Source organism: Delphinapterus leucas, chromosome 12 (assembly GCF_059928025.1).
Source record: "Delphinapterus leucas isolate spDelLeu-1000000601 "Yukka" chromosome 12, BTC_Dleu_Yukka2, whole genome shotgun sequence".
Taxonomy (NCBI): Eukaryota; Metazoa; Chordata; class Mammalia; order Artiodactyla; family Monodontidae; genus Delphinapterus; species Delphinapterus leucas.
The window spans coordinates 52915171-52942404 of NC_143140.1; the positions used below are offsets into that span (position 1 = coordinate 52915171).

The 27234-nt window shown below is 39.1% G+C and overlaps 2 protein-coding genes across 7 annotated transcripts in view; one reads left to right on the forward strand and one right to left on the reverse strand.

The window, feature by feature from the left end:
* The window catches only part of NT5DC1 (5'-nucleotidase domain containing 1), a 120598-nt gene extending 107199 nt beyond the window's left edge, over positions 1 to 13399 (forward strand). For 2 of the 4 annotated variants that reach the window (XM_022554814.3, XM_022554823.3), the window contains exons 9-12: positions 333 to 451; positions 1552 to 1704; positions 5971 to 6139; positions 11716 to 13399. In XM_022554814.3, the coding sequence (XP_022410522.1) occupies positions 333 to 451; positions 1552 to 1704; positions 5971 to 6139; positions 11716 to 11831 (557 nt within the window). In that variant the 3' untranslated portion in view covers positions 11832 to 13399. Of the gene's footprint in view, positions 1 to 332; positions 452 to 1551; positions 1705 to 5970; positions 11365 to 11715 lie in introns of all 4 variants that reach the window. The other 2 variants (XR_016395169.1, XM_022554832.3) reach the window with 2 other exon arrangements.
* Positions 1 to 27234, reverse strand: part of TSPYL4 (TSPY like 4) — a 57264-nt gene that overhangs the window by 17449 nt on the left and 12581 nt on the right. For 2 of the 3 annotated variants that reach the window (XR_016395171.1, XR_016395170.1), the window contains exon 2: positions 20822 to 26344. Coding sequence is in view for 1 of the 3 variants with exons in the window: in XM_030760318.2 (XP_030616178.1) it covers positions 21527 to 22771 (1245 nt within the window). In the remaining 2 variants the exon portion in view is untranslated. Of the gene's footprint in view, positions 1 to 18833; positions 26345 to 27234 lie in introns of those variants that run through there. The other variant, XM_030760318.2, reaches the window with a different exon arrangement.

A 27234-nucleotide genomic window follows, 5' to 3' on the forward strand; every position in this document is an offset into this window, starting at 1 on the left:
CTCGTATCATTGTGATATGTTGGACTCATTTTTCATCACCAACAATGGGGGAGACTCTGCCTTTGTGAGGGAAGAGGGTGTGTAGGATATCTCTGTACCTTCCTCTCAATTTTGCTGTGAACGTAAAACCGCTCTTAAAAAAAAATCTTTGAAAAGTATATATATTTACGTCCATGAAGTGCTCATGATATATAGGTGATCACTGAATGCTAGCTCCCATCCCCACATGGTTCCTTCTTGTACGTGTCCTACAGCCATGCCAGAGTGTGGTCTGTCCAGTTGGGTGCTATCACTTGATTAAAAAGTATGTGATTGTCCAACTGTGCTTTCAGAGAATGACGAGGAACAAGAGGCCCTGCCATCTCTGGATAAACCTGGCTGGTACTCCCAAGGGAATGCGGTCCACCTTTATGAACTTCTGAAGAAAATGACTGGCAAACCTGAACCCAAGGTATTTTCTGACTGAGCCCAGTTTACAAGGGCTTGGAGATATAAGCCCTTGTAAACTGAAACCATAACTCTAAATGCCTTCAGCATAGTTATCTGTGAGGGAATCACCTGCCCCTGCCTGTCTGCCAACCTCCTTGCCTACCTCTTCTGCTTAAATAAGCCTTTCCTTTGTTCATGTACATTGAGTCTTTCTCTGTAACAGAGAAAAACAGATATTCCAAGTAGGAGGCCACAGACCCGAGAGATACAGTGGAATAGTGTGTGGGTTACCGAGGAATGTTATCCTGATAACTGTCCATCAGGAACATTTTTATGTGTAAAACAAGCAGTAACTGATTATACTAGAGACTGAAGACACATTAGCTTTTCACATCCTGGCCACATGGCTGATGTTGGACGTTGGTATATTTTTAACAGCAGGATGCTTTCTTCTAAAAAACGTTTGCCAGGAGCCCCATGAGAAGGAGGGTCAGTGGGTCACTGAGCCCTACTCCACTGGCTCGTACACTGTCACAGCCCCCTGGGGACTCCTGCCTTGGAGGTTCTAGTTCATGTTCCCTTAACCTTGTTTCCTCATCTGTAAATTAAGAGACATGGACTAGATCAATGAGGCTTTGCCTCAGAATGCCTGGGAAGGGTCCCAGAGTCCACTTGCCCAAGCCCACCCACTCTCAGAGATTCTGTTTCAGCAGGTCTGGGTGGCGCCCAGAAACTGGTAAATTGGTTGTGTTGTGCATTCTTGCTAATCTAACCCTCTGTAACAGGTTGTCTCCAATATTTCACCAGCTCTTCAATTCCAGGGGCAGGTTTAACTGTAACCATATGGGCTCTTTCATTTTCATTTTAGAAAATTGAATTCACTTATCTTCTGCCTTTCTTCTACCTGCAGATGAACTGTGTAACTTCTTAAACCTGACCCCTTGTGAATCAAATAGGACAGGTCACCTGTGAAGTTATTCAAAGAAATTTAAGACGTCTCTGCAACTTTTACATCACTTAACTCTGATACCTGTTGAGGGATTTTCTTCTGCCTTCTATAAAATGAACACTACTCTTTCACAATTCTCATGTCTCAAACAGAATTTGCTCTCTGACTTACAGGTTGTTTACTTTGGTGACAGCATGCATTCAGATATTTTCCCAGCCTGTCATTATAGTAATTGGGAGACAGTCCTCATCCTGGAAGAGCTCAGAGGGGACAGAGACGGGAAGCCTGAGGACTCAGAGCCTCTAGAGAAGAAAGGAAAGTATGAGGTAAGGGTCTCCTTTGGCTCTTTCCTTGAAAGAAAAGCCTTGTGTTTCACGTATCTTAGAAAGTGCTTGTTTGTGCCAAGAGAGATGAAATCTGTTGGCACTTACTGTGATCTTCATGCCATCTCAGCTCTACAGTTGATCTTGTGGATAGTTCTTAAATGATGCCAAGATAAATGCTGTTGACCATTAACGTAATGGTCTGTAATGTCTGTCTTCCGAGTTCTCTACTTTCATCCAGTGCTGTGGCACCGTGGCCGTATTTTGGCTGATGATGAGGCGGCCAGATCCTGACTCGCTGCGGTTATACTCTACCTCTTTTGCTTGGCCATGAAAGCCCTTGTGCTCTCACTTCATGGTCTAACTTAACAAAATTGGTAGCTCCCTTAAGCTTACTCCTGAGCCACCCAAAATGAACATAGGTAAAGACTTGAGGGAAAGAAAAGTAAAATACGTCATAAATCTAGAAAGGGAAAATAGTGTATAAAAGCAAAAATAAGCAGAAAAGAAGAAAGGTCAGAAAATAAAATGCATTTTCCTAAATTCATTCCAGTGGAACAATCTAAAAAGAAGGGAAAACATAAGTCAAAAAACAAATATCCAATCAAAAAATAACAATCAAAAGAAACTATCAAGCATGGAAAAACATGGAGTAACCTTAAGTGCATATTACTAAGTGAAAGAAGCCAGTTCCGAAAAGGCTGCATACTACATACAACTATATGGCATCCTGGAAAAGACCAGTGGGTGCCCCGGGGCTCGGGGGGAAGGAGATGCTCTATTTATCTGGAAACCTATAACTTCTAAGAAATAAAGTCTATTTATTTAAAAAAAAAAAAAAAAAAAAGAGGGCTTCCCTGGTGGCACAGTGGTTGAGAGTCCACCTGCCGATGCATGGGACACGGGTTCGTGCCCCAGTCCAGGAAGATCCCACATGCCACAGAGCGGCTGGGCCCGTGAGCCATGGCCGCTGAGCCTGCGCGTCCGGAGCCCATGCTCCGCAACGGGAGAGGCCACAACAGTGAGAGGCCCGCATACCGCAAAAAAAAAAAAAAAAAGATAGCTATAAGTAGATGCAACTGAATGTTAGAATAAAGGGGTCAGGTTTCTACAAGGTTTCCACTGAGTAGTATTTGGTCTTCAGTGTGACATTGGAAGTTCTGTGGACTGAGTTAAAAAGAGCTTTAAAATAACCTTCCAGGAGGTTGGGCTTCTAATCCGAGGGATTTGGGAGGAGGTTTCCCCTAAAGAGAAATAAGGAGATTTGGTTTCTTCAAAATGATTTGAGAATGCACAGACAGTAATAAGGAAATGAAGAATCAGTGGGAATGTTTCCTTTAGCATTACATAGGCGGTAGCTCCATCCTTCTCCCACAGACCCCTTTTCTTGTTAATTAGTTATAAACACATCATGAACAAAGAGTTAATAATTGGCTCTTCGACAGGAAACAGTGAGTCAACAGCTTGAAGATTTTATTTCCCAAGATAGAATTGAAATAATGTTCCTTCATCATCACACCCCACCTCCCCACCCCAGCCCTGCTCCATTGAACATATATGTCCTTAATAAATCCACCCACTGTGACTGAAGAGACAGGATTTGGTAGCTCTCTGTTGGGTGTACACACACATACACATATTTCAGAAGAGTACTCAAAACTTTCATCACAACTATCAGACATAAGTAAGAGCTTATTGGATTAGCAGAGATATCTTAATAAGGCCAGTCATTAAATGACCAGTCTGACACCATTGTCTTGTTCAACATATACTAAGTTTTTAATTTGTGCAAGCCTCCCTACTATGAATATCAGGGACTTATAATAGAATCATACACAGATCCTTTTAACAGAACATATTAGTCTGTGGATAAAAGGGGTCAAGGAGCTTGAGTGTACAAATAAAGCATAACTGCCTCCAGAGGGTACAAATTATAAAAGAATTACAAACAAGACAGGATGGATACTTCGTTGAGGAGAATTAGGGAAAATTTTATAAAAAATGTAGAATGTGAGGTAAACATTGAAGGACAGGTACATTTTCAACTGATGGAAATAACATTCTTGGTTCAGGAAGTAACATGAATAAGTGTACAGAGATTGTAATGTACAGGCTTCAGTACACAGTTTTGACCATAAAATAGCAGATGTGTAGGTTTGTCAGCCAAAGGCATCACTAGCAGTGTTTGGATGTTCAGGCAACAGGGGCGAAGCTTTCGTTTAGCAGCTGTGTGAAGGATGGGCTCAGCACATGGGAAGGGATGCTGTGGCGGGCTGTCCCAGCAGCCCAGCTAGAGGTGATACAAACATGAACAGTGGGCACTAGTGAGAAAGAGATGGAGAGAGTACATGGCGGATGTTCTGGAGGCACAACTAGCTGGGTGCTGGTGGTGGGAGCTGAGACAGAAAATATCGATGGTTTTTAAGCGCAGCCAACTGGAATTGGTGGGTTTTATTCATATAAATATGGAAGTCATGAGAAAGACCTGGTTTTTTGGGGAGAGACGTTTTTGTGAGGAGAGAGATGTGATTGGTTTAATGTTGAATCCCATTTCTTTGAAATAGCTGGAGGATGAGATCAGACTGGTTTGGGAGATAGGTTAGGATAAGCGAGGAAAATTGAGAGATGTCCAAGGGAGAGAGACAAGAGAGAAAGAGAAGAAGAGAAGATAGAAACTTGGTGAGAACACTTACCATTAAGGGATGAAATCTATAAGATAAAGGCTCAATGAAAATAGGAGTGCTCCTTGTTGATATATTCAAGAAATGGCATGTTTCTTTTGATTAGTGATATATATATTTTATATTTGAGAAAATGAGTCATTAAAACTTTAGCATCAGAATAAACAAAGATTAGCATCTGTCCATTTTGGCTGCTGTAACAAAATACCATAGACTGGCTGGCTTATAAACAACAAACATGTATTTCTCAGAGTTCTAGAGACTGGGAAGTCCAAGATCATGGTGCCAGCTGATTCATTGTCTGGTGAGGGCCCACTTCCTCATAGACCACCATCTTCTCCCTGTACCCTCACATGGCAGAAGGGAGAAGGTAGCTTTCTGGGATCTCTTTTATAAGGACACTAATCATGAGGGCTTCATGAGGGCTCCACCCTCATGACCTAAGCACCTTTTCAAGGCCTCACCTCATAATTCCATCATCTTGGGGGTTAGGATTTCAACATATGAATTTTAGAAGGACACAAACATTTAGACAATAACAGCATCCATAATACATTGAACCAGAAAGGGTAAACAGGTCTGTTTTCCTCTTTTCAAAGGAATAATGTGCAGCCCAGATTACCACTCAGTGTTGGCAGAACCATTATCTACATATAGCCTGTGAGATGTGAGTCATTTCTTCTCACACTCATTATTTTAGAAAAGACAATGAAGTAAAAATCAAAGTGACACTATAAACTTCTCTTTACACCTTGAGAAATTATATCTAAATACACCTTAAATGTACACACAGAAGCATAGATATTTATATTCCATATTGCTCTTAAATATCTTTGGTGAAATCCAGATAGATTCTTGCTAAGTGATTTCTAAACACCATCACGTGAAAAACACATACTTTCATCTTGCTTCACAAAGTGAGTTCCAGCGCAAAGAATCATGAATCTAAAGGCATATTTGGGACTCTTTGCTGCTCCAAAATGAAGTTTTCATCAGAAAAGGATGACAGATTTTATAATCCAAATTCTATGGACGTGATAGGGTTTTTTTTAATTCTTAGTTTTATACTATACCCATAAAACACTGAGAAGTATTTTTTGAATGAGTCTTATTTAGTCTACAACATTTCTGTGCCTGCTATGTCCTAGGCACTAAGCCTTTAAGGATACACTAATACATGAGATAGTTCCTAACCTTCTGTAGTTTATAATCTGTCGAGGGCGAAAAGTAAATAGTATGATAATTGCAAGATACTATGAGAAGTACCATATTAGGGTTAAACTCAGAGTGTGAGAAAATGGAGGAGACCTAATCCAACCCAACTGTGGGAAATCAAGGAAAATATCCTGGGTGGCATCCAAGCCAGATCCCAAAGGATGAGAAAGGGGTTCCCAAACAAAGCCAGAGGAGAATACATTAAAGGACTACAAAGTTTTGTTTTACTTTTTATACAGTATATAGTCTGGTTAAAGTTAAACAACTGAAATTCCTACACAGTTCTATTTTGATTTACTTATTGGTGGAAAAAACTTATAATGAGGTTGAACACTAATTAATCACAGTTTCGTTATTCTATTTCTTGTTTCAGGGACCGAAGGCAAAGCCTCTAAACAGATTATCTAAAAAATGGGGCTCTTTTTTTATTGATTCAGTTTCTGGACTGGAAAATACAGAAGATTCCTTGGTTTATACATGGTCTTGTAAGAGAATCAGTGCTTACAGCACTATTGCAATTCCAAGTATTGAAGCAATAGCAGGTAAGGTGGATAATACTTATAAAGCTTTACCTGCTGCTGGACAGTAATGACCTGAAGTACTAGAATTCTTTTCTTTCTTTTTTTAAATTTTATTTATTTTTTTATGAATTTATTTTATTTTTTTGGCTGTGTTGGGTCTTTGTTGCCGTGCACGTTCTTTTCTCTAGTTGTGGCGATTGGGGGCTACTCTTCGTTGCGATGCACGTGCTTCTCATTGCGGTGGCTTCTCCTGTTGTGGAGCACCGGCTCTAGGTGCGCGAGCTTCAGTAGTTGCGGCACACGGGCTCAGTAGTTGTGGCTTGCGGGCTCTAGAGTGCAGGCTCAGTAGTTGTGGCACACGGGCTTGGTTGCTCCGCGGCATATGGGATCTTCCCGGACCAGGGCTCGAACCCATGCCTCCTGCATTGGCAGGTGGATTCTTAACCACTGCGCCACCAGGGAAGCCCTAGAATTCTTTTCTTTAAAAGAAGAAAATTTTCCCATGGCATTTATAGATTTTTCTTGGGTAACACCTAGATATGGCAGTTTAGGTAATTAAGACCTGCCTGTCCGCTGAAGCCAACTACAAATGCTGTACTTTTTTTTTTTTTTTTACGTCTGCCTGGAGTCATAGGAGAAAGCTAGGGAAGAGTTACCAGGACAGGATGCTAAGGAGGCCAAGAAGGTGAACCTGACTTTGGGGGCTACTTTTCCCCCCATTTGCTAACTCAGGAGAAGGCACTCAAAGAAGTGAGTGGCCTTTACATAGTTTCATGAACCTACAGGGGTAGAAAGTGGAAGGTAGGGCCTGCCAAAGGAGGGGTGGGCCTGGTGGACTCTCTGAATCTCTGTTGAGACTCTGAAGGATGAATTAGAAGTAGGCATTCACAGGAACTGAAGCTCAGCTTTAAATCAGCTGAATCCCTAAAACTGGATTGAGGAGATTCTAGATTGGTAGTGCCCCAAGGCACCTGGTAAGAATTAATGACTCTTTTGAGGAAGATAACATCATTCTAGGACTCAAATTGTTTCAAAAAACAATTAATACAAGGTTCAGCACATAATGAAAAATAACCAGGCACACAAGGGTACGAGACTACACTAAGAGAAATAACCAGGTTCAAGTACAGAAAAGAAAGGAATGAGAAGTTTGGTAGCTATATAAAAACTAGTAAAAAGTGGAAATTCTAAAATTAAAATATTAAAAAGTAAAAATTAAGAACTTAATGGATGGGTTTAACAGAAGATTAGACACAGGAAAAGTGAATTAGTATGCTGGAAAATAGGCCAAAAGAAAATAGCCACAATGAAGCCTGAAGAGAAAAAAGCATGGAAGATACGGAAGAGGGACTAAGAGACACAGGAGATATAATGAGAAGGAATAAGATTCCTATAATTAGAAACTTAGGAGATGAGAGAATAAGCCAAAAGCAATAGCTACAACAAGCTTTCCAAAAATGATGAAAGAAAATAAGCCAAAGGTTTAAGTAGCCCAAAGAACTGAAACACAATACATAAAGGGAAATCCCAAAGTTAACTGCTAAAGACCAGATAATTAAGAAATATTAAAAGCAGTCAGAGAATAAAGACAGATTGATTTCAAAGGAGTACTTCATAAGTGTTAGACATCTGACATCTCACTCTTCCCAGAAACAAAAGAAGCCAAAAGACAGTAGAATGATATCTTTAAATTGCTGAAAGAAAATGCTTGTCAGTCTTGATGGAATTCTATACCAAGTAAAGATATCATTAAAGAATAAAAGAAAAATATTCTTAGACAGACAAAAATGGAGAAAATGTATCTCTAGAAGACCTGCACTATATAGAAAATACTAAAGGGTCTTGTTCTTCATGCAAAAGTGAGAATGATCCCTCTTGGAAGACTGGAGATGAAAGAAGAAGTGAATATACAGCAACAAAAGGATGTATGAATAAATTAAAATGAATATTTACAGTTAGAAACAATTTTTTAAAATTCTATGGGGTTTAAATAAAGAATTTTAAGACATATGACACCAATGGCATATAAATCACAAAATGGGACAGCTGGAGTTAAATGTGTTCTAACATCCTTTATTATATGGCAAAAGATGAGAGTATGTTAGATATTAAGTCAAAAATGCATCTCGTAATCTCTAAGATAACTACCAAAAGCATTGTAATGATACATGTACCGAACTAATTATGTAAAATAATTTTAACCCCCCCCAAAAAAAAAAACAAAAATGGAGAGAAAAATGGGGAGAATGGGATGCATAAAGTTTGAATATCAAGATAGAAAGAGACAATACCATGTTAATGGTAACCAAAAGAAAGTTAGAGTTAGCTCTATTAATGTGAAGGAAAAAAAATCCCTTAACATGAAAGAGAATCACTTCATAATAATAAATTCTGGTTTCAGAAATAGTGTCACTGAAAGTCCGAGGTATTCACCCTCTCTTCTCTCAGGTCAGAATTTAATCCCTCCCTGTTTTCTCAATACCAAGAGACTGCTGAAAAGTCTACTGTGCTTTAGAGGGGTATGTTTCTGCTTGCTTCTTAGTTTCCTGAAGTTCCCTTGAAGGGCTTGAGTCTAGAATCCGGTTCTCCACCCCTTTGTTTATAGCAGGTTCCAGCCCCTCACTTTTTGTCTCTGTAGCCCTTCAAGACTGCCAAAATCTCTTCTGGTTTTTCTGCTGCTAGTAACTGCCTCTGCCCTGCCCCCAGCCAGAATTCTGGTGCCTAAAGGGAAAAGCTGTGGCAGAATGTTGGCTTACTTCACTGCTGCTTGTTCCTTCCCAGGAAGTGTTTGTCCTCGGGTCTTAGTTGCCTCTTCAACTCTCCAATAACTTCACTCTGATGTTTTTATTTTATCCAGCTTTTCTAATTGTCTCAGCTCCAATTCAGAAGTGGAAGTCTACTTTTTTTTGAACCTCAGATTCTTCTTCCTTAAACTGGGTATACCACCCTCACAGGGTGGATATGAGAGAAAGTAAAGTAAGATATTTATCTGATATTTATTGGTAGGATGATGATGACCCTAAGATATGTGTGACCTTCCAAAAGGTCCATCCTCTATGCCATTATACAAATCCAGTATGTCAATATATCTTACTCACTGAAATAATATCTCATTCTCACCAGTTTCAAAAGATTTTTTTTTCATTTTGTTCCATGCTTACACACATAAAATTAAAGAATATATTTCTTCCTTTCACATACAATTTTCCTATTAAAGAAATGGACCCTGTAACTTGAAGGGAGGGACTGGCCCAGGACTAAACTATTATTTTCAATTTTTTATATTTCACTCTTTCTTTCCTTCAAAGTGACTCAAATTTATAGTGAGAGAGTAGGGTTGTGTGATAATAGAAGTCACTGAATTATTCTAAAATACCTGGATAGAAACTGTTCAGTGGGATATAGTTGTGAAATAGTAAAAGAGTCAAGGAAAAGTGACTCTCCATTATTCCAGGATTTAAATATTTCTCAAAAAATGGGAAAATAATCCCCTGTCTGTCTTCTGGGGTAATCACTTCTCCTTAAGGAAGCAGTAGTAACATCAGTGTGGCTCCCATTTTCACTTTCCAAAAGCTTTCTTCCTCAGCACCCTGGAAAAGAATTTGGCAGAGCCTTTGTCTTCTAACTTCTCTTAGGACAAAATACTTGGACTCACCAGTAGTCAAACAAAGCTAAAGGAGTCGATTTGGGGTGGGGGGAGAGTTAGAGGGTTGGTAAGTTATATTTGATTGTCGATTTTAAGGTCCAAGACATTGCCTCAGAAAGCAAAGTGTTCGTCTCTCTTTAACTTAGCACTCGTTGCTTACGATCACATTCTCATAAGGAAATTATATCTCACACAGAATTTGAAATTTATTATTTCAGTAACATATTCAGTAAATTTGGATAGTACTGTGTAATTGACCTCCAAGTAAGAAAAATGGCTGAAAGAAAAATGGTGTGATGGTCATGGCTTTAGACATGTTGAAGATAGGGTCTTTATATAAATGTTATCCTGCCAGTATCTTTAAAAAAAATCCCGAGAGTTGTTCTGTTTCTGTGTTGTTTTACACTGAACTTACTGTTTAAGAATATTTGTTCATTTTGGTTCTCTTCATTTAATTATTAGATAATGTGGTTGATATTATGGTGTATTTAGTACACAGAGTTTAATAGAACATCATTGTGGTAAACAAGAATTTGGTTCTTTGTCTACCATTCTCTTTTCTTCCAAAAAGCACCCAACAGTGACTTTTCTAAGACATGCAAATGTCTCCCTCTTGTTGAATCCCCAATCTGGACGTACTTGTTTTAACACAATAGTAATCTGATCTCAGTTTGGCTATTCCATACCCAGATTTCTTAACCTTAGTAGACTTTTTCTGCTACCTGAGAGAATAAAATTTTTGTTTTAAATGAGATAGGAAATGAAAAACAAACCTGATATTCCCCCTTTTTTGTATTCATGTAATGTTTCTTTATTCGTCAATATTCTGTTAGATGTGGTTCTCTCATTGACATTTAAATGCTTAGGAGGTGTTTTTATAGATGTTATAAAAGTTTGCAGTATACATTACCATGATGGTTGGTTTATAATCATTTTGATAATGTAATCATTTTAACCTTATAACAGCTTTTAAAACATTTACTTTAGGATGTGTGTAGGAAATACAGAGAAAGAGGTGGCTGGGTCAGCTCGCAGCCTGTATCATTTTTGTGGCTTATAAGAAATCCAGGACCTCAGATGCACTATTTTAGAAACTCAGTTTTTATCAATGTACTTTCCAATGCCTTTTAATGAACCTTTTTAATGGCTCAAAATATGCTCCAGCTAATTTGAAGCAGTGAAGACCAGTGAAATTCACTAATACGAATGTTTTTCTGTTTATAGTAATCTTAGCTTTCTCTGGCCTCAGAAAGGCAGTGTTCCTTCTGCCCAATCTTTAGCACTAGTTTTCTCCTCATAAGGATTAACTATTTGGGTCTTAATAACTCTCACTGGCATTTAATATAAAGTATAATTTTTATGTTAGTATCATTTTCAAAATACTGAGTATTACCAAATAATGTTTTACATGTGAAATTTGTGAAATAAGGATGACTACCCAGTATCTGCACGTGGAATGACTATCATTACATGACATATAACGTTTCACTTGTAATGTTTCTGGTAATGGTTCTTTGAAGAAGCTTGGGAAGAAAATATCTGAAGGCTAGCTTTTGAGATACTTATATTGAAGATGTCACAGCGTCCCACCATCAATAAAGTATGAATTTTATGTTCTCTCCCCCCTCTTGTGGCTGTGTTTGTGTATGTGCATGTGTGTGTGTGTGTGTGTGTGAGATGCTTATCATATGGAAAAAGTTGCCATATTGTGCATATTAGAATTCTTATTTAGCTAAGCATTCAAAGATTATTCTTAGTAACTATTACTAAGGGCTATGAAGATTATTAGTTCTCATTTACCAGTTACAGCACGCAACCTATCCAGGTGACAAAAGAAATATTAAAATTATGAAACTAAAAATGTTTTATTATCAATGACTATCAAATTTCGATTTGTTTATATTTATGAAAGTTCTTTTGAAATATGCAGAATCTTTTTTTTTTTCCCCAGAATTACCCCTGGACTACAAATTTACAAGTTTCTCTTCAAACAATTCAAAAACAGCAGGCTATTATCCAAACCCTCCATTGGTCTTATCAAATGATGGGAAACTGACAACCAAATAAACTATGTTTACTGAAAAATGAAGTGAAGAACCATATGTACAGCAAATGTACTGTAAAAATGTTAATTTTCAAAAACTACTGTAAAATGCTTTATAGAAACAAATTCTTAATGAAGTGACCAAGAAATTGGTATGTTTTTCCATAGGTCTCCTTTCTATAGAGATCATCTTGATACCCAACAACTCTCATTATGTTAAAATCTCAATATCTTAGAACTGAAAAGAATCTTATTAATATTTTCTATACTAACAGTTCTGAGATTAGAATCACCTGGGGATATATATACATACACATGCATATTTACACATTTGCCTAGACCAGTGGTTCTCAAAGTGTGTTCCCCAAACCACTAGCATAGCAGCACCTGCAAACTTGATAGAAATGCAAATTTACAGGCCCCATCCCAGACATACAGAATCAGAAACTCTGGGAATGGGACCCAGCAATCTGTGCTTAATTACAGTGTGGTTCACACTACTAAAGTTCAAGAACCACTGACTAGACCATAACCTCCAGACATTGGTTTAATTGGTCTGGGGATACAGATGAGCATTGATGTCTTTAATATGCCCCAGGAAAATGCAGCCAGAATTGAGAACAACTGATCTACACCTGTTGTTTCAACTTAAAGTTCAGAACACCAAGTCTAGTAAGATTAAATTATTTTAACTATGCTATTTTTGTGGTTACCAAAGCAAGGAAGTAGACATGATGTCTTCTGAGACTAAATGGGACAGGGATGATAGAGAAGCCAACTATTTCAGCCTCCAATGTTACCCATTAGGGTTTTTTCCTCCCTAATAATGTTAAAGGCTGTTTACTTCACTCTAAGGCATGTATTCTCAGTGGGGCAAAAATTGGTTCTTGGGGTGAAAAAAATCTTAGTGTAACGCAATGGATTATGGTCCTCCATATCTCAACCCTACTCAATAAAATCTTATTCCTTAGTATTAATTTCTTAAAGTTAAATTTATTAAATATTTTTCTCCTAGGGCGGGGGGGTGGATAATGAAAAGAGAGGTTGAGAAAAATCGCTTTAAGAGGTTTTATAGTTATACTACAATCCAGGATTATTGTGTTCGATGTGCTAATGTATAGTCATATTAGTAGCTGTTTGCTGCAAGATGTTTGGACCCAGATAATGTTTACAATATAAATTCTTGGCTACTCTTTATGCTGTAATTTTACCCTGTCCATCATGGACATATCAGAAAACACTGGTCACCATCATTTTACTTGGATTGTAGCAGAGAATTTAACGTATTGATGGATGCAATGAAGTTAAGTATTTTGTTAAATTTTTAAGTGCTCAAATAATCCCAAATATATTGTGGGGATGAGTATCTCAGGGTAGGTAAACAGTTACTGATTTTTTTTCCTCAAAGTCAGTAGCTTTCTTCAATATCTACTAATAAATGTGATTGTCTTTGAAATTGAATTCCAAAATCTTATTGGAATATAATAAAGAGCATACATAATCAAGCTTAGGGCTGAAGTGAAAGATGCTATTTCATGTAAACTTTCAGTAGACATTTGATTTCTTTTAAAAATAAAGCTGTTGTTCCTTATGCATGTTTATTTTGTCAATGGCAAAGAATAATACATCTTTAAATGCTTATAAACTGCTCTTGTTAATATGAAAAACGCGAACTCCAAGGTAAGAAGTTAATTGCATTTTTTTGGCCACTGAAGAGTGAAAAAAATTCACTCAAGTCAGAAGTTCTAGTCCTACTTTTACCAGTAGCTACCAAAGAAATCTGAACAAGTTACCACCTAATCTGACCTTAGTTTTTTCCATCTTGTCAAAAAGATGGTTAAGAGTTTATATCCAAGTTTCCTCCCACTTTTCTAGCAGAGTCAGTCAGTGCTTCTGTTGGACTGTAATTAGACTTTAAAAATTTTTTATTTGTTTCTAAAAAGTGTTTCTAATTGTATATGAAGAGTAAAAATAATCATCAAAAATGGTATATTTAAAATTTAAAAGAGGATATTAGAGAAGAAAAGCTGTATATTCTTTAATAAAGTTACATGAAATAAGAAAGCAGGAGAATTGTGTTAACGGACAGAGGACTTAAATTTAATATTAGCATACAGGCCTATGAAGCCACCATCGTCCTGATACCAAAATAAGACAAAGACACTACCAAAAAAGAAAATTACAGGCCAATATCTTTGAAGAATATAGATGCAAAAATTCTCAACAAAATATTAGCATACCAAATCCAACAACACAGAAAAAGGATCCTACACCACGACCAAGTTGGATTCATCCCAGGGTCACAAGGATGGTTCAACATACGCAAATCAATCAATGTGATACACCAGATCAACAAAAGAAAAGACAAAAACTACATGATCATCTCAATAGATGCAGAAGAAGCTTTTGATAAAATTCAACATCCACTCATGATAAAAACTCTTACCAAAGTGGGTATAGAGGGAAAATATCTCAACATAATAAAAGCTATTTATGACAAACCCACAGCCAATATAATACTCAATGGTGAAAAGCTGAAAGCCTTCCCACTAAAATCTGGAACAAGACAAGGATGCCCACTCTCACCACTTCTATTCAACACAGTATTGGAAGTCCTAGCACCAGCAGTCAGACAAGAAAAAGAAATAAAAGGTATTCAAATTGGTAGGGAAAAGGTAAAACTGTCATTACATGCAGATGACATAATACTATATATGGGAAACCCTAAAGACTCCACACAAAACTACAGGAGCTGGGGCTTCCCTGGTGGCGTAGTGGTTGAGAGTCTGCCTGCCGATGCAGGGGACACGGGTTCGTGCCCCGGTCCAGGAAGATCCCACATGCCGTGGAGCGGCTGGGCCCGTGAGCCATGGCCGCTGAGCCTGCGTGTCTGGAGCCTGTGCTCCGCAACGGGAGAGGCCACAACAGTGAGAGGCCCGCATACCGCAAAAGAAAAAAAAAAAACTACAGGAGCTGATAAACTAATTCAGCAAGGTAGCAGGATACAAGATTAACATACAGAAATTGGTTGCATTTCTTTACACTAAGAATGAAATATCAGAAAGGGATTGTCAACAAACAGTCACCTTTAAAATCACATCAAAAAAAAAAAAAAACCTAGGAATAAACCTGACCAAGGGAGTGAAAGACTTATATGCTGAGAACTATAAAACATTAATAAAGAAAATTGAAGATGATTCCAAATGGAAAGATATCCCATGATCTTGGAAGAATTAATACTGTTAAAAGGGTCATACTACCCAAAGCAATATACAGATTTAATGTGATTCCTGTCAAGTTACCCATGGCACTTTTCCCAGAACTAGAATAATCCTAAAATTTTTATGGAGCCATAAAAGACCCAGAGTTGCCAAAACAAGGAAAAAGAACAAAGCAGGAGGCATAACCCACCCAGACTTCAGACAGTACTACAAAGCTACAGTAATCAAAACAGCGTGGTATTGGCACATAAGCAGACAAATGGATCAATGGAACAGAATAGAGAGCCCAGAAATAAACCCACACACCTAAGGTCAATTAGTCTTCGACAAAGGAGGTCAGAATATACAATGGGAAAAAGACAGTCTCTTCAGCAAGGGGTGTTGGGAAAGTTGGACAGCTACATGTAAATCAATGAAGTTAGAACACACCCTCACACCATACACAAAAATTAACTCAAAATAAATACTTAAGACATGACACCACAAAACTCCTAAAAGAGAACATAGACAAAACATTCTCTGATGTAAATCATACCAGTGTTTCTTGGTCATTCTCCCAAGGCAATGGAAATAAAGGCAGAAATAAAGGGACAGAGTCAAACTTACAAGCTTTTGCACAGCAAAGGAAAGTACAATCAAAACAAAACACAACCTATGAAATGGGAGAAAATATGTGCAAACGGTGAGACTGACAAGGACTTAATTTCCAAAATATATTGGGTTGGCCAAAAAGTTCGTAACATCTTACAGAAAAACCCAAGCAAACTTTTTGGCCAACCCAATACAAACAGCTCACACAACTCAACAACAAAAAAGCCCAATCAAAAAATGGGCAGCAGAACTAAATAGACATGTCTCCAAAGAAGACATGCAGATGGCCAACAGGCACGTGAAAAAACTCTCAATGGCGGTAATTATTAGAGAAATGCAAAGCAAAACTACAATGAGGTATCATCTCACACCGGTCAGAATGGCCATCATTAAAAAGTTTACAAACAACAAATGCTGGAGTGTGGAGAAAAGGGAACCTTCCTACACTGTTGGTGGGCATGTAAGTTAGTGCAGCCACTATGGAAAACAGTACGGAAGTTCCTCAAAAAAACTAAAAATAGAATTACCATACGATCCAGCAATCCCACTCCTGGATACATATCTGGACAAAACTATAATTCAAAAAGATACATACACCCCTATGTTCACAGCAACACTATTTACAATAGCCAAGACATGGAAATAACCTAAATGTCCATTGACAGATGAATGGATAAAGGAGATTGGGTGTATACATATACAATGGAATACTACTCAGCCATAAGAAACAATGATATAATGCCATTTGCAGCAACATGCATGCAACTAGAGATTATCATACTAAGTGAAGTAAATCAAAAAGAGAAAGACAACTACCATATGATATCACTTATATGTGGAATCTAAAATATGACACAAATGAACTTATCTACAAAACAGAAACAGACTCACATAGAGAACAGACCTTCGGTTGACAAGGGATGGAGGTGTGTTGGAGGGATAGAGTGGGAGTTGGGGTTAGCAGATGTAAACTATTATATATATAGGATGGATTAACAATAAGGTCCTACTGTACAGCACAGGAAACTATATTCAATATCCTGTGATAAACTATAATGGAAAAGAATTTTTAGAAAGAATGTACATGCATAACTGAATCACTTTGCTGTACAGCAGAAATTAAGTACAATAAAATAAAATATACAATTTTTTTTAAATGTTTTAAATAAATAAAAGTCCTTTTTGTACATTTACTCCCTTCAATGAAGGGAGCAAACTGCTAATTTCATTTATGCAGCAAACATCATGATTACATATGTAACTTCAGGAGTATTTTAATCTGTAACTATGGAATTCTGTATTAATTAAAATAAGTGATTTAAAAAAAAACCCTTCAAAGACCATCATGAATGGGTTAAGAATAACCTTCAATTGAATACTCATATAAATAGGGTTTTTGTTTTGTTTTATGCCAAATTTAGTACAGATGGCTGTGATACAGTGGAAAGTACCCTAGCTTGAAAGCACAATTTGTGATTTGCATCTTAGGCAATTTAGTTCAACTTTCTGAGCCTATTTTCTCAACTGTTTAAAAGGGGACAGTAAAACTGTCAGGATTATGAAGGTAACATAAGAACAAACATGGAAGTACCTACTGTCACCTCAGATCTCTTCAGATTGTCAAGCCAGGGAATGCATATCTGACGCAAAATTGGGTATCGAAGGCTTAATTTGTGACTCTATGAGACTGGGAACTCAATGATTAGCAATATTGGTCATTTATGGGGCGGTTGTTTTTAATGATGAAAACTGATGTAAGGAAACATGAGTCAACTGGAGGTAAAGCAGAAGCAAAAGCAGCAGGAGGAGTGATGTGGAGGAGTAGGGGGCCTGGTAAGGAAGGTCAGAGAAGACTTTGTGGGTGTCTGGCCTGAGCTGAATACCCAGAAAAATAGAAGAGGATGCCAGGGAAATTATGAAGTATGTCACTATTACTCATAGGGCAATAATGGCCCAAGCAGACCAAAATGGTAATACTTCTTGGGTGAAAAGGATGAGAGAAACTCTTTAACTGGTTTGGAGGTCTGATTTAAGAATAATTGGGGTCTAGAATTGAGGAAGAAAAACAAAAAGGCAATGCAAAGAAATGGAGCAGGGCTATATGAGTTAACCGATCGGGTGGTGCGTGAATCCTAGGCAATGTTAACTGAGTCTAATTTTATTAGACTAAACAGAACAGAAACCATGTTAATCTGTAACAAACGAGTAGCACCAGCCTACTAGAAAAATGAGTACTACTGGTTAGACTAAAGCTGATAGTAAACCAACAAAAATGATTTTCTGATTACATCCAGAACAGGATAAAGAGATATGCTTGAAACAGATGGTCGACAAGGCAGAAATTAATCACTGAATTGAAAAGGTAAAATGAACATTGTATAGGGAATTTAGGACTAAGATAGGTATAAAACATGCAAAAGAAAACTTAGCTCTCTAATACTTAAAGTTCTCCAGGCCTAGAAAAATTATACTTCAGCAAATAGAGCTTGCAAATACATATTGCACCAAGAGTCAGCAAGTCTGTTTTAACTGTATGTTTAATTAACAATCTCTAATTCAAATCAGTAATTTGGGGGCATTTATGTCAAATGTTTGTTTAGATGGCTAAAAATATTCAGTGATTCATTTATGGAGACCTTGCAGCATTCATTGTTCTCTCTGCTACAGAGAATGCGGTATTCTTCATGTAATAGCTGCTGAAAAGCAAAACATTACTGGTAATTGACATTGTGATGTCTGATATCATGTTTCTAGACTTTATATTTGTCATAACTTTTTTGTTTTTCTTTCTTTTTAGAGCACCACACTGTTGTAGGAAAACAATTTAAGTAGTACTTAAAGAATATCCAATGATTAATTCTTCCAAAAGTCTATCTTAAGCTCATTAAATAAAAGAATCAGCCCAAGGTGGGACATAGTTAACATAAATATATAAGTAAACTATTATGGGGCATAGAGAACAGTTTTCCACTGAAAACAGTATTTTAAGTGAGTGACAAAAATCAATATATGGTGTTTCAATTACCAAAACCTACACTGACTGTATAGGAAATATGTTTATGAGTATGCACTTGGGCTTATTTACCATTTTTCACACAAAAAATCTTGGAAGGTGCACTATTGCCTTTTTTTTTTAAGGTTCAGGATGATACTTACTGTGACGACTTGATAACTTTAATGATTTTCCAACCACTTATTAGCCTAGACAAAACAGACAAGCCTTATTTATTTTTATTTTTTGGTGAAAACAAGAAGTACAGCAGAGTAACAGATTTATTTTTCCTTTGAGCACATAGGAGAAGACTAAAGTACTATCTTTGTTTAGTTTGACAGAGCAATTCTACAAGTACTTACACTGGTTAGGAACATAGGATGTCAAGTACAATATTTACTGCTAGGCCAAGAAATATCAAGACGACAGGTTTTTCTGTTTGAGAATACTTCCACAAGACAGCACAGTTTCAAAGGTCACATTCAATTATATTTCTAAGAATAGAGCTATATAAGAAGAGAGAACAGAACAAGCTGATATATTAGGGAATATTCACAGAAGTCTTCATACTGCACAGGAAACAAGCCTGATATTTTTGTACACATTCTCAATTACAAGCAAAAAGCATGCCTGTAAATGTCAATTTTGCCAGAAAGCATAAATGGAGAAAGGAATTAACAGGACTTTACTCAAACACAGTGAAATAAGGAGCATACATCATTAATCGTTCACATATTCTAAAATAATACAAAACATTTAGACTTGCATTTTTGTGTACAAAAAACTACTGGTGAATTCGAGGAGTTAGGAAAAACTGAAGGAAAACGCAACTCCTCCCACCATCCTCTTTAAACATCAACCACTTTCATTCTCCCACCTCTCCTGGGAAAAACCTCAGGGGCCTCCCCTCCTACCCCTGACCCTACAGGGTTCCAGTCTTTCCTGTTTACCTTCTCAAGCCCAATCCACAGCAAGCTCATTTGTTTTCTGAGCTTTCAGTTTCTACAGCCTAGGACACCTTTCCCACTGCTCTGTGTCCAGACATCCCAAGCCCCGCGGAGCAGACTTTCACACACACCCTTACCCCCAGGAGAGAGGCTTGGCAGCTCCCACAATGCAGTCTGCAGCCCGCTCCCTCATTTGTTAGGTCAGAAGCAGGGAAGGAAATGCAGAAGCTGAGGACTGAGAGCCAAGAAGGCCAGGCAGTAGGATGGAGGCTGTGGGACATCAGGGCAGTCAAAGAACAGTACAGAGGACACGAGTGACCCTCAAAATGCTGCCTTGGGGTTATTTCTAAGTGGTCCAAGGCCCAAAAAAGAATTTCCATGCTTAGAAAGGTGGAGTGAAACTACGTTTTGATTGCCTTGGATCACAGCCTGCTCTGGGTCTGTCTTGAAGCCATTACTGTGAGGCCCTTCTGTCTCCTCTCAGCTTCTCACACTAAAGCTCAAGAAAACACACAGGTTTTGGTAAATGGATGAGGAAGAGGATGGGGTTGTCAGAGTTGGCCCCAAAAAACAATGCCCATAAGTAGGCAATTAACCTACAGGTTTTCCTTTGAAATGTTTAGACTTTGCTAAAGGAAGTGAGGTGGAGACATGAGGGCAGAAGACAGCAATAAGAGACCTGGAGTCTGATGCACAGTACCTTTCTCCTGGACACAATCAAAGGGAGAGCAAATTAAACAAAAAGCCTGCTTTGCCAGTTTTCTTTTCCGTTTCTGAGCTGTAACTGCTTCTGAGAGGAAGAAGCGGTGGGGGGGGGGGGACAGGGAAGGAGACGCAGACAGAGACAGATGTATAACAGGCGCCACAGACTAGAAAGACCTCTTCGTCGGTGCCCCCAACCTAGCAAATTTTGTCATGTTCAGAATGGGTGCAGGAGGGGTTGAGAAGGGGATGCCTAGTAAAGTTGCCTTGATTAAGGGTGGTTTGTCAGCTAGGGCTCAAAAAGTCTAACTGCTTGAAGGGACCCCCCACCAGCTTTGCTTTGGACGCTGTGATATTATGACTGCCCAACCTGCCTGACAGCCAGTTGGGTTTACGGGTAGCCATTTGGGGGGCAGGGAAGGGGATAGTTCCTGTGTGCTACCCAGGAGCTTAAGTCTACAGATAGTTCCTGAAGAGGAAGGCGATGGTGCCTGTGCAAAGCTCATTCAGAAGGTTGAGTGCAGGTTCGGGTGGGCCATATCACAGGCCTTCATACTCACCAGTATGTGATCACAATGCAGGGTGCCCAAAGGCATAAGACGACCAACATGATAACATAGACACCTGTCATCTGTTACCTCATTCATGCCTAGTAGCCACCCACCAGCCAGCTGCTGATTCTGCGATAACCAGCAGCGTGGATGGCATGGACCCAGGAAGACAGTTGGAAACCAGTTATTGGTAGCCTGGAATGTTCAGTTTGGGTTGATGACTGGCATCATCTACATAAGCTTCATCTTGCAGCAGTGAAACTCAAAGATCTTGCCACAGAGTACATGGGTATCAGGAGGACAGCTTGCATAAAGTATGAAGTACACCAGCTAAGTATTTGCAAAGGTATATCAAGCTTCTTTGTGGTAGACAACCACTTTAAAAACTGGGAGAAGGCTATCGTCAGACAGGGCCAAGGGCATGCAAAAGAAGGGAGTGCATATCTACAGTATCATGTGCTTGGCATAGAAGTAGTGGAAGGCCGTGCACTTGGAACATGTAACGATGCAGAACAGCAGGAAGGCTCAGAGGAAGAAGAGCATGGGCATATAAGCGATTATCTTGCCACTGATTTTTGAGGATTTAGAGGACAAAAGGACAAAATAATCCAGTGTGAAGAGAAAGTAAATGGAAGACTGCATGCTGTTGGCTACGCACAGGTCCAAGAGGAGGTGGTAAGGAAACTTGTGCAGGAGCTTCTCACAGGGCAGGAGTTAGCCAGACTGGAACCTGAAGGTCCTGGAGCTCTCCACTGGCTGCCTTGCTGGGTCTCGAAATCCTCTGCGGGGCCCATCACCCATCAGGTAGTACTGGAGGGGATTGGGCCACAGTTCTGCTTTGATAATCTCTGCAATCCTGTCGAATTCTAGGAGGCTGTGGTCTGAGAACCAGTTGAAGAAACTGGGAATAGTGTTGCCTTCCCGGTTCCTGTGGATATGGGACTGGGGGTCTTGGCCCCGGTGCCAGCGGATTGGCGTGGAAAGAGACACCACCCGGCCAGAGGATCTGCGTTCATATTCCTTGACAAGCCCCTCATTTCGGAAGTAGGGGTTGCTCTGAAAGATGAACTTGAATTTGCAGCCTGCTCTGGGGTGTTTAAGCTCCTCCACTTCCAGATTGATCATGTACCTCATCATGTCTTCATCTTGGCCACTGATCATAGGTGACAGCTGGGGATGGTTGCGAAAGGCAGTGACCCAGAAACCTGGAATATTTTGGATGATGAAACTTCTGCGCTGCATATGGAGCCTTCGCATACGGCCAAACTTGCGCTCCAGCTGAAGGAAGGCCCTGTCAGCCTGAGCATTTACATTTGACAGCTCCTGATCGATGGCTTCCAGCGAATCCATGCAGTTATTGATCTTCGGGGCCCTGACCCGGGCCTCCTCCTTCGCTCCTCCTACCACCTTTTTCTCCTTCTGCATCACCTTCTTTTCCTCCACCACCACCTCCGCTACTCCCTCCTTTTCCGCTGCTGCTGAAACAGCGCACTTTTTTGTCGTCATTTCCTTGGCTTTCGCCCCAGGCATTATCTGAGACCCCAACCTCCCTGCGCCACAGGCTTCTAGAGCCTTCTCGACAGCAGGGCTGCACAGCTCTCTACGCTGACAGCCATTTTTTTGGCTATTGTCGGCTGCCACCGAGGTGCAGGCAGAGGCTGCTTCCATGCCCTCGGTGGAAGCAGGAGCCTCTTTCTGGCCCGCTTTGGTCGCAACGCGGCCGCGACTTCCAGCAACCCGAATGCGGAGCGCAAGGCCACAGCCCGCGGGGTCCCGGGGCGCGCCTCCCTCTGCGGCGGTCTCCAAGCCGCCCTCACCTGTGTCCGCCATCACCAGGGTGGCCCCGGTTTCCTCGCCCTGACACTGCTTTAGGTCTGGATGTCCCGGGGCATGGTCGGGAGTAGCGAGACCGCAGGTTTTAGCGACAGGGAGGTTGTCGCCCTCATCCAGGCCGCTCATTTTGGTAGAAGTCAGACCTGCAGGAGGAGAAAGTCCGTTGTCCTCCGCCGAAGCCGCGCTCCGCCCCTCGCACCACCCCTCTTTTCCGCTCTGCGGGATGCTGCTATGGCAACCGGTGACGTTAGGCGGTAGCGTCTCAACATCGCGCGAGAGTTCGTTGCGTCTTATGATTTTGCTAGTCTGTCAGGGATGTTTCTTTGTCTTTGTTACAAAATGCTATGAATTTCGTAAGTCTGGAAAAGATTTGGCTTGCATAAATGGTTACAGACCAAACTCGAGCAAGTGAGAACTGTGTGAATGTGGATTTCTAAGGCCCTGAATGAAATTCTAAGGCACCTACTGTCTTTTAAAATACTTAACTGTTAAGAAAGGTTAGTTATTGTCTATTCAGTTCAGCTCATGGGGCCTCTCTTGTATAGTAAACTGGATTCAGCAATTCGCAGCCCTTCTTTAACGTACGGATTCATTGCTGTTACCAAAGAATTGAGATGAGCAGGTTTTGATTTCTAAGAAAAGTGTTGCCGTGTTAAATGTGATGATTTTAAAAAATTAGGAGCAGCTAAAAGGGAAGTTTCTCTCATCCTAAGAAGACATAATAAAGGATTATTTCAATTTGCCTTACAGATTTTAAAGTATATGTACTTTGGCAAACACCTTTGAAGCAACTGGACAATATTTTCACTTTCAACTGATGTTAGTAGCAAAATGTATTTTCCTCACTTAGAGGTGACGCACACACGTGCAAGGGTGCAAATTCAGCCATTAAGCATTACTGGAAGAAACGTAATCAAAGGAGATTTTAATTTCTGAAAGTATACATATTATATAGTGCTTACTCTCGGGTTGTAATCTTAATCTGAAGAGTTCCTGCTTCAGAATGGCTGTGGGCATGAAGCCAGCAATTTTGCCGAATTTTTCTTCTGTGATAATTCACTGCAGGGCAGAAGCCATGATCAACTGTTTGCAGGCACCGGAGCTACTAATTGTCTTAATTAAAATATTTTAAGTAACATTTAAAAAGTTAATGTTAAAATATTTGAGAAAGAAAACTTGTTTATTCGGGTCAGTTCGTTCATACATTTCATTTGATAGTGTTATCACTACTATCTGCTCTGTTTGTTGAAGTGTGAAAATACTGGTGTTAATCCTTAGGAAAATGCAAGAAAAAAAGGAAAACTTAAATTTGCATATTTTTGTTTAAACTTTTAAATTCATATTAGAAAAATGATTATAACTCTTTGTAATAGAAATTCCACTACAAAGCACCCCAGATTATGATCACTTTCAAATAAGGACTCAGAAGAGATTCGTTAGAAGTAAAGATTTAGGGGCAAAGGATTTCGAGAAAATCAGCAGTTATATTGAGACCTCTGGTGAAGGAAGTAGTGCAGACCTGTACAGCTAATAATGAGGTGCTGATGGAAAGATACAGGCAGACATTACAGAGAAACAGCCTGGCATCCAGCTTCATAGTTTAGCTCACAAAGGTTTTCCAGAGAGTCCATAAACACTTAAGATATTCAAGGACAGACTGTCCATATTGACTGCTGCCAGCTAATCAGTTATGCCATTAAAAAAAAAATGTGCAAACAAGGTTCACTCTTCCCAGACTATAATTATTTTTCTCTCTCCTCTTTCCTCTTTTAATAAATCCTGTTTTTGCCTTTGTGGGGTGAAATCAATCTATTTATTTATCCTGCTCATAAACAAGGAAACGGCATGCTACAATTAAGTGACTTTGTGTTTTTCTTTGACACTACTCTGCCTTGTTTCTTTTCTTAAAGAATCTTTTCACTGTTGAAGGATTAATTCTCTTGGATTATAACATGAGCCAATAGACAGAGAAGCAAATGCTGAGTGAAAGTTACTTTGCCATGCAGGAAAGAAAGAGTTTGCTATTTGGAACATAAAATTAGAAAATTACATAAGGCTACTACATGTGAACTTTTTGCTCTTGTTGTATGTACCGAATTTTTTTTTACTATTTTTTATACAATTTTTAAAGGTTATACTGCATTTACAGTTATTACAAAATATTGGCTATATTCCCTGTGTTGTACAATACATCCTGTAGCCTATCTTACACCCAATAGTCTGTACTTCCCACTCCCTCATCTTTATATTTCCCCTCCCCCCACCCCCACTGGTAACCACTAGTCTGTTCTCTATATCTGTGAATCTGCTTCTTGTTATATTCAGTAGTTTATTTTTTAGATTCCACATATAAGTGATATCATACAGTATTTGTCTTTCTGTCTGACTTATTTTACTTAGCATAATGCTCTCCAAGTCCATCCATGTTGCTGCAAATGGCAAAATTTTGTTCTTTTTTATGGCTGAGTAGTATTCCATTGTGTGTGTGTGTGTGTGTGTGTGTGTGTGTGTGTGTATATATATATATATATATATATATATATACCACATCTTCTTTATCCATTCATCTGTTGATGGACACTTAGGTTGCTTCCATATCTTGGCAATTGTAAATGCTGCTGCTATGAACATTGGAGTGTATGGTACATATCAAATTTTTTAAAAGATTTGTATCTCCACTACTTGAAACATCCCTGCCTCTGATTATTCCTGTCAATAGAATCATTTTCCACTAATAACAGCCTGCCCATTCTTTAAAACTCCATTCAACCTACCTCATGTAGATTGCACTAGGCATTTTAAATGAATTAATTTCATAAATAAGGACCAAGGAATCACTGAGAAGTTAACTCATCCATGGTCGGACATGTATTAACTGGCAGATTGTCTCCTCTCATCTCCTATACCTTCCTTAACCACCTTACCATTCTATAGCTCTTGTTGCTTTTGCCATCCAGTTGTACTTATTTATCTTCTGTCTTTAACTGTCTTGGCTGTTTCATGCAGATCAGTCTCCTCATCCCAGCTAAACAGGATGGCTGCATAGTGGCTTCTTCTTTAGCATCTACTCTATATATACAGTAGCCCGGTGACAATCTCATAGATTTTAGTGAAACTTAATGATATGATCTAAATGAAGATTTTAAACATGTTTTACCAAAATGTATAATATGGCTATGATGGTATTACAAATTGAAGGTCTGTGGCAACCCCATGTCAAGCAAGTATATAGGCGCCATTTTTCCAACAAGTATTTGCTCACTTGGTGTCTCTGTCACGTTTTGGTAATTCTTGAAATATTTCATACTTTTTCTTTATTAAGTTTGTTATAAACTTTAATGGATGAGGAGTTGCTTCTCATGGATGAGCAAACAAAGTGCTTTCTTGAGACAAATCTACTCCTGGTGAAGGTGCTGTGAAGATTGTTGAAATGACAACAAAAGACTTGAAACTTAGTTGATAAAGCAGCAGCAGAGTTTCAGAGGATTGACTCCAATTCTGAAAGAAGGTCTACTGTGAGTAAAATACTATCAGACAGCATCACATGCTACAGAGAAATTGTTCATGAAAGGAAGAGTCAATCTGTGTGGCCGGCTTCACTGGTGTATCTCTTTAAGAGACTGCCCACAGCCATCCCAACCTTCAGCAGCCACCACGTTGATCAGTCAGCAGCCGTCAGCATCGAGGCAAGACTCTCCACTGGCAAAAAAAAATTACAACTCGTTGAAGGCTCAGATGATGGTTAGCATTTTTAAACAAGAAAGTATTTTTAAATTAAGGTATGTACATTGTTTTTTTAGATATAATGCTATTGCACACTTAGAGACTACAGTATAGTGTAAACATAATTTTGTATGCACTGAGAAGCAAAAAAATTCGTATGACTCACTTTATTGAGATACTCATTTTATTTTGGTGGTCTGGAACTGAACCCACGATATCTCCAAGGTATGCCTGTATATATTCATCATAGCTTACATTTATTTTGCATCTGCTATACACCAGACACTTACACACTTAAATGTGTTATCTCATTTAATCCTCTCAACACCCCTGAGAGATGATAATATTATCACCTCCATTTCATGACTCTACCTCAGAAGGAATTGAATGAAGCACAGAGAAATTGAGTTGTTTATCCAAGGTCACACAGCAGTGATAGAGCCAAAATCTGAACCCAGGTAATCTGACTCAGGAAACTGTGCACTCATTCATTATATTATTCTTCAACCCTACACAACATATAAAATGAGAAGGCACTTTCTTAGAAATAAGATCATATGGCCATCTAAGTTTAATGTTAAATCATCCACATCCACAAAGTAGTGACTCTTGTTGTGGAAGTGCCCCAACAATACTACTAAGGGGAGACTAAGTTACTAAGGGGAGAAACAAGAATTCATGATCCTCACTTCATGCCTTAAATCAACAGTTCTCAACCCATTAGATATAACATTCCTCTTTTGTTACTGGTGTTCTACCGACCCCATCTTACTAGAGGAGGACAGAAGGCATGGGCTGGAGTTCCAGCTCTGCCTTTCATGAGCTGTGGAAATCTGGGCAAGTAAAAGAAAGTAATTCTTAAAATA